The 8,431-nt window shown below is 32.1% G+C and overlaps 1 protein-coding gene across 9 annotated transcripts; it reads left to right on the plus strand.

Moving 5' to 3' along the window:
• Window positions 1-4,270: 4,270 nt before the first annotated feature.
• On the plus strand, window positions 4,271-8,431 carry LOC101218651 (charged multivesicular body protein 7). 9 transcript variants are annotated; one of them, XM_031886459.1, is made up of 10 exons: window positions 4,271-4,396; window positions 4,625-4,707; window positions 5,206-5,469; window positions 5,576-5,904; window positions 5,997-6,167; window positions 6,343-6,525; window positions 6,864-6,994; window positions 7,321-7,489; window positions 7,693-7,822; window positions 7,923-8,431. In XM_031886459.1, the coding sequence occupies exons 4-10, from the start codon at window positions 5,641-5,643 to the stop codon at window positions 8,195-8,197; spliced, it is 1,323 nt and encodes a 440-aa protein (XP_031742319.1). In that variant the 5' UTR covers window positions 4,271-4,396; window positions 4,625-4,707; window positions 5,206-5,469; window positions 5,576-5,640; the 3' UTR covers window positions 8,198-8,431. The 9 variants fall into 9 exon arrangements, with proteins under 9 accessions (XP_031742319.1, XP_031742323.1, XP_031742322.1 ...); XM_031886463.1 differs by having other exon boundaries at window positions 5,580-5,904; XM_031886461.1 differs by having other exon boundaries at window positions 4,297-4,396; window positions 4,658-4,707.

Below are 8,431 nucleotides of genomic sequence, written 5' to 3' on the forward strand. Positions count from 1 at the left end.
CGGAATCTGAATATCGTGCTCTGGCTGATGCTACAGCTGAACTTATATGGCTTCGGTGGCTCCTTGCCGATATGGGTGTCCCTCAACAGGGTCCTACCCTCCTCCATTGTGACAATCGTAGTGCCATTCAGATTGCTCACAATGATGTGTTTCATGAACGTACAAAACACATTGAAAATGACTGTCACTTTGTTCGTCACCACCTCCTAAGCAACACCCTCCTCTTACGTTCTGTTTCTACTATTGAACAACCTGCGGATATCTTCACCAAAGCCTTGCCATCTAATCGATTCTGTCACTTACTTACCAAACTCAAGTTGATCGCTACTCTACCACCTTGAGTTTGAGGGAGGGTATTAATGTAAATTCTGTAAATTAGGCTAATTACATTACATTAGGCTAATTATATTACATTCCTTAGTTAATTTGGGTAATTTAGCTATTTATGCATAATTTTCCTAATACTCTTGTATAAATACACAACTTTGATCAATAAACAAGGCATGGAATATTCTTCAGCATATTCTTCAACACTCATTTCGTATCGACAGTTATCAATCCAACCACATTTCTCACTATTTTCACGTTTCACGATCTCATTTTCGTTCTTTGTTCAATAACTTACGTTTTCCAACACTCCTCTAATTTTCATTAATTGTAATTTCATTCTAGCTAGTTTTTCAAGTAGTCTAACTTAGTTGCTTTACGACGGCGAACTCCAACTTATTAGTAGAGGGGCTCGACACATAATAAATCACAAATCATAAAGCAAATGAAAAGTAGAACTCGAAAATGTTCACTTTTAGGTTGTAATGTATAGTTAGAAAGCAAACTTGAACAAAATAAAGATCATGTTTTAGGATGTTGATTGATTTAACTTTTCAAATGTTTAGCATTTTTTTAAAAATTACAACCCATGAAGATAACTTTTGAAAAAAGTATTTATGAAATATGTTTGAAACCAACAATTGAATTCAACTTGGGATGGAGGATTTGAACTTGAGACTTTTCTTGTGCTTAGGAACATACAAATGTCAGTTAAGCTGATCTCATGTTAGTGTTAAACAAATATTTGATATACACTTATCTAAACTCTATTTCTAAAAGTCGTTTTTAGATTCTATGATCTAAATAAATGCAAATTTTGAAAAATAACTTTTTTATGTCTTTAAGTGTATCAACTTTTGAGTTTTAACGTTTAAATGTACAATTATAAGTATAAATTAGAAATAAAAAATTTTAAAAACAACGATGAACTATGTTCAAGATGTGATCAATGTTGAAAGGTTGGTCATAATAGATTAATACACAACAAACACTATTAACTACTTACTACTTAGAATTTGATCAGTGGGGTGTTCATTCAATAGATAACATAAAGTATTATCGAGAGAAAAAGGATTGAAGTAGGGAGTCCTCGCTGACCTAAGCGATTTCGATCACCTAGCAGGCCTTTGATTTGTAGGTAAGATCGCCAAAGCGTATCATCAGATTTGAACATGAAGGAAGGCACTCGAAGTGAGACCATCTTGTGCAAGGCAAGGATAATTGGCTCTCTATCATCTTCACAAGGGTAGACTACGTAAAAGAATGAACAAGGTAGTTAAAGGCAGTTAACATACTGCCTGGGGTTCCTAATGTTCCTTAATATGTTATTTTTGTCCTTTATTTAGCATTTTTTAAATTTTATTTGTCAACTCACCATATGGTTAGATCTAATTTAATGAAAGTTTAACCTTTAGTAAAAGTTTAAGGACCAAACTTGGACTAACATCAAAATATAGAGATCAAAATGATATTTTAACCTTAAGTTTAAGCCTTTAGAGTTAGAGGTAATCAAGTTATACTTTTCTTGTTGTGTCGTGTTTGATATTAGCTTCCCTCATTATATATATAGAATTTTAATTTTTGAGAAGAAAATAAAGGTTACAATTGATAAATTCACAATTCCAAGACTATATTCTCAATCAATCATTTTGGTTTTAAGGACATTATTTGCTTTTGTGACTCATTCATTCATAATACAAATGAGATTATTAGCATAACAAACATAATGGAATGGGATGCGTTATTTAATCACGATTTAGATTTAAACCTACTTTGTGTTGTATATTAATTGCGGGAAAAATGGATCACTATAAAAACATTTTTTTATAATGAAATTTAGATAATTTCTTTTATAGTAAGTGTTGAATGAAATTTTTAGAGAAATTTAATTAGTTAAACTTGAACTTTATATTTGTTTTAGTTTAAAAATAACGAGTACAATATCGAAAATTAGATTGTTTGATACTTTCTCTCGAAAAGTAAAATTTACCTTGAAAGCTTGCAGTTTACTCTCAATGTTGAATCATGTTGAGGGCTTTGTAACTTATGGTTGATATTGATTAGTCATGCAACTTTCTCTTGAATGTTTATTTATCTGAAGGGACTTGTAATTTTTTTTGTATTCTATTTACGATACAATTTGAAGAAACATATTTTACATAAAAAAAATACAATTTGTTTGTATTGTGTATTGTGTGTACGATTCGATTTTTTTATACAAAATCAATTTAAAAATTAATACATATTTGTTGTGTGTTGGGGTGTGTGTTGGAATTAATACAATTTTTCGTCGTTTTAGAAAACAATACGAACAAAATAAATAAGTTTAAACAAATGCAAAAAAATAAATAATACAATTTTTGTTTGTATTTGGTTTACGGAAAACATTCCATAAACATTTCTTACGCATTGAAAAAAAAATGTAATTCAATTTCTTTCTCATATGGGTTTGGAGTAGAAAAAAATAAATATTTTTCCTATATTGGATTTACGGATCAAATTAAACTACAAATTGAAGACAAATGAAAAATTAAATAATACAATTTCTGTGTGAATTGAATTTAAGATATAAATTTCATAAACATATTTTACACAACTAAAAAAAATTAATACATTTTATTTTGTATACTTGATTTAATGTTAAAAAAGAAAGAAAAAACTAGGGTACAAATGGAAAAAACTTTACTTTCTAAAGTTTATTAGGTGTAGGTTATAAGTAAAACAAATATTTATACAAAATAAAAAAAAAATTCATACAAATATTTTGTTTTAGAGGTTTTACTGTACGAACAATTTACACAAATGCAAAAAATATTAGCACATTTTTCATTTTGTATTGGATTCGTGAAAAAAAAACAATAATTTCATTTCCATGAAAAAAGTAATTATGTATTTTTTTTTTATCATATTGGAGTTAACATACAAATAACAGAAAATTACACAAATGAAAAAAAATACAATTTTTTTTTTTTGTCATAATCCTTCCCCAAATAATCATTCTCCCAAACAAGGATTATAATAATCCCTCGTAATCCTTTCCCAAATAAGAATTATAATAATCTTTCTTCCACTTAATCCCCCATTTTTCTTATTCCTTTTCTCCCTTATTCCTTTCCTTCTCCCGAACGGCCCCTTAAGAGTCTCATAAACATTTGGATCTTCAAAGCTTTGAAGATTCCAAGTTCATAGCTTTCTGAGCTTTGATCTTTATGACTTTTAAAGCTTCCAAACTTTCGCGGTTAGTTCTTCAAACTCTAAACCTTAATACCCTCAGAATGGGTAAGACCCTATTTTTTTAATAAAATGATAATGAGTAAAAAATTTAGGATTAATAATTAAGTATATAGCAACATTTAAAAAAAATACAAATATAATAAAAGAAGGGTAGTTACAAATTTAACAATTAAATTCAAATTAATTAAGTATATAGCACAATTTTAATAAATTTGCAAATATAGCAAAATTTGTCAAATTCTATCAATGATATAAGTCTATCACTCATAGATCATGTTACAAATATTGGTCTATCACTGATATACCATATGAAGTCTATTAGCGATACAAGTCTATCGGTGATAGTTTTGCTATATTTGCAATTTTTTAAAAATGTTGTTATATCATTAATTATTATTGCTAAAATAGTCATCCATTACAATTTTCCAATAAAATATGTAAAAGTCTATCAATGATAAAAATATATAACGCATAGATCATGTTGCAAATATTGGTCTATCAACGATAAATCATAAGAGTCTATCAACAATATAAATCTATCACACATAAATTTTATTATATTTACCATTTTTAAAAAATATAACTATATACTTAATTATTTAACATTAACGTGGCTATATTTGTAAATACTCTTTATGTAATATTTACATGGGTTTGGGCCGTGGACCTTAAAAACGAGTTTCGGCTTGGAGTTTAGTATCTGACAGGGATCGTGACGTCGCAACTCGTAGCAAAAGATTTTAATTCATCTGTAAGGAAATACCCCATTTTGGTTTGTTCAAACTTTTGAGCTCTCAAGCATTTTCGACGCCATTTCTTGTGATTGATTATGAAGGTCCTCATTTATTTCACTGCAATTTCATTTCATCTTTCTGTTTCTATTTACACGAGGTTTTGGATTAAAGATAGATGAATTTCCTGTTTTCATTTGTGTCTGTGTCGACGTAGCAGTTTTCTTGATTCATTTCCTTTTCCTTTTCGTTAATGCTATCTCTGTAATCGGTTCATTATTTCTCTCAAACCCAATATCTGTTTATGCTTTGAATTCATCTCCACTTTCCAGTCTTCCATATCCCGCGTGCTTCATTCCATGCAGATTTTCGTGAGAATAAGAAGATTACAGTTCCTCTAATTGAAGAAGATTAGGTAATTCTACTTCTCATCTACTCTACTTAAAAACTATGTTCAGTTTCTTTGGTTGTCCTATCTCGTTTCTAATTGATGAAAGATGAACGTTGATTTTGTACCACTTCATTTCCTGGCGGTTTCCTGTTATCTGATTCTATGTATGCACTCTTATAGTAGTAAGGAAGTACAATTACTATTACTTCTTTACAGATTAATATAATAGCGTCTACATGTCAGATAGCATATATAATGATCGAATTTGCAACTATCTAAGCCAAAGGGAGAGTGATAAAATAATGAATATATTGAAAAAATTTAGTGACCTTGTGTCATCAGGATCCATTCTATTCTAAGAATGTGTTAAAATATTTATATACTGGTTGAAGTTTAACACTCTGGCATGGGTCAGTGATCTCCCTTTTCCGTGGGGGAAACTAGGTTAGGTGTTTCATAATTGCGGGGTGTACTGATTTAGTCTTTATTTCTCTTTCTTTCTGCCTCTCTCTCTTTCTGTAGGAATTTCTTTGATTTGAATCTTCCAGATGCCTTTTCCGTTGGTTATCAACTTTTGGCATCAAGTAGTGAAGAATTTTTCTCAATGCAAGGACTTTTTTCTCTGCACAGTCCATAATGACTCTCTCAGAATTATCTTTGCTGCGCACAAATGGAATTATTAGTTGATGAATTGATGTAATTTTAACCCCTTTGGGTGGTATGACGTGTAAAGCATCTTATTTAAGTGATTAGAAGGTGCAGGATGCTTGATGGACTAATAGGAAGGTCATGATCTTTTTGTACTAACCTACAATTTAAAATTACTTGAAAACATGTAAAGGAAGTATTTGGAATTATCATACATGTTTTTGCTAACTCATGGTTTACACAGTTAGATTGGGCTGAAAGTAGATTGCATTCGCGGCTCTATTCTTTGGCGTGAATAGTGGTAACAAAATGGAAAAGGAATCAAAGGGCTCTTGTGTAAGAGAGTTCATCAGGGAAAAAGTCCCAGACTGGGATGACGAAGTGGTGGCTACAGCCCGGTTTAAGGCATTTAGTGGGCAGAAATCTGATTGGGAACCCAGGTACTTATTTTGGAGAGATTTGATACTCACAGTTGCCCGTCAATTCAACTTCCTTATTATAAAACCTTCTGAAATAAAGAATCAATGGTTTTATCGAGGAGGGTTGACTCCATTGTGCCTTGACCATGTTCTGGTATTTTTTTCAACTAAGATGATTGTTTTCTACTTTTAATTTATCGCACATTGTTGTTGTTCTGTCTGATAATAGTTCACCATTTCATTCAGCATCTAATGTATACTGGGGGGGACATCATAAGACGTAGTGACATGCTGGATCCAAGGAGTGGCCAACTCTCCTACATGTTTAAAAAATTAAGCAATTTGATGGGTACATCTAAAAAGAATCCTGACAGTTTGCTTCGTGATGATTATATAGTTCTTGCCTGTGTATTACAGGTATATGCTTTAGTTCTTTTCTCCTTTCTTTTTCGAATCCTTTTTAGGTTCTCTACTTTTGCCAGACTTGAATTGTTAAATTCTGCTTTGGAATATACTTTAAAATTCGTCTTAAATTCTTATCACTTTTGGTTCTTACTCATTTAAGTTTAATATGAAATGTTTCCATGCCAAGGATAGAGCAGCTGAAGTTATCAAGTGTTTATCTCTTAGTAGTTGGACCTCGTCTTGTATTATTACAATGGTGAAGTTCCAAAACATCTGTGGAGGACCTGATGAAGCAACTGTTATCTTGAGTTACTTGATTGAGTGTGGTAAAGCAAAATTTCTCTCCAAGGAAAAAAAGGAACTTTTAGAGGTATGTCATTATGTCATTTTCCATAATTCATTCTTCATATAAGCACATTCTTGGCATTTTTTTATAATTTATAAAAATGAAGATTTAAGCTGCTTTGATTTTTGCGTAAGACTATCCAGCCTGCCTGAGGACTTGGCTTTACTGGAAAAGTGGTTGTAAGATAAGAAATAAATAAGTTAAACTCCGATAAATATTAAAGAATGTAAATAATGTACCATGATAGGATTCTTACTTGCTACCGATCTTAAATTTCTATGGACTTTTTTAGTTTTTCAATGAGTTATTATCACCTTTTGAGCTCGCTTTTTATTCCTCTTTTCCCTTCTTGTAATAACTAGGGTGTGAAGGTCTCTCTTTCAGCAACGACAGTTCCTGGAATCACATCTCTCGATTATGATATTTTGCACTTAGTTTGGACAGCAGAAAAGCTTCAGCAACAACTTGATGTGATTGACCAGCGCTATGATGTGTAACTATTTATGGCTCTCAACACTCTCTCTATAAATTGTACTAAATCCTTCAAGTCAGGGCTGCAAACATATTGAATCCCATCATTATCTTGATAAGACGTGTCTAAGTAGTTCACAATAATATGGGGGTGAAAACACTTGAGCTTCTATATCAAGAGTGTTCAGTTTTATCATCGCATAATGGAACTTTTCGATATTCGAGACTAGGATGGGTGTAATGATTATACATATATATAACACAGAACTCTTCTTTCAATAAGCTCGTAAAGTCTGTTTTTCTAGATAGCTCATTATCTTAGAAGATTAAACTAATTTTTCGTTGCAGGTCGAAACAATCCGCATTAGTTTCTTTGAAGTCTGGAAACAGAAAAACCGCATTGAAACATGCGAGAGAGTTGAAGATCACCACAGAAAGTCGGGAAAAAGTTGCATCTCTCTTCAACAGAGTGGAGGAAGTCCTTAATGCTATTGCAGACGCCGAATTGACAAAAACAGTAGGCTCTACCATCTTCAGCTTTCTTCTTTGACAAGTGGAATGTGCTCTGCCCGTACCTTTGCCTCTCCAAATATAACAGAATTATAAAACTCTTAGCTTGAAACCATTAAAAAACAAATACAAATTTTGAGCCACTAATATAACTTGTTTTGGTTTGTAGTCTAAGATTTACTAGTACTTAATATCATACTCTGTTGGCAGGTTTCTGAGGCTATTCAAATTGGTGCTCGAGTAATGAAAGAACACGAGGTTAATTGGGATCAACTCCAGGATAGTTTGCAGGAACTAGAAGCAAGCGTTGATATACAAAAGCAAGTTGCAAATGCTATAGGTACATGTATTTTTTATTTTGCCCAGTTTCTCATCTTTAAACGATCTCTTAAAACTTAAAAGTTGTTCATTCTAATTGAACACGGCTCTGGATATCATAGATTCAGTTCCATCTTCCTCAATCCCGGATGATGAAGATATTGAGGAGGAGTTTAAGAAGCTTGAGTTGGAATTAACAGCAGGCCAAATCCTGGATGCATCGACATCAGAATCTGGGGTTAATATTGCAACTGGTGAAACAGTGGCTGCAGTTTGTGACGATTCATTAAGCACTGCGTTATCAAATCTAAAGCTAGTTGAAGAGACAGAAAAGGAGAATGGGAACTCATCGCATTCTAAGAGGAAGTCGAAAATCATGGAGGTTGGGATATCTTAGGTGCATTCTCATGTAGCAGTTTGGAATGGGCATGCCAGCCCAATGTAACCTTTTCTTCTGGTTGCCCTCAGTACTTCGACGGTTAAGGTTAGTGAAATTGATTTACAAATTCGCTGCTCTGCCAGCTATTGTATAACTGTTATTGGTATTAATTTGAAGATGAAAATGTGCCATTAGAATATGATCTTGAGATATCGAGATTGTTGTATAAACTTCAAAGCGTGATTGGTTTCA

The sequence above is a fragment of the Cucumis sativus genome, chromosome 5 (assembly GCF_000004075.3).
Source record: "Cucumis sativus cultivar 9930 chromosome 5, Cucumber_9930_V3, whole genome shotgun sequence".
NCBI lineage: Eukaryota > Viridiplantae > Streptophyta > Magnoliopsida > Cucurbitales > Cucurbitaceae > Cucumis > Cucumis sativus.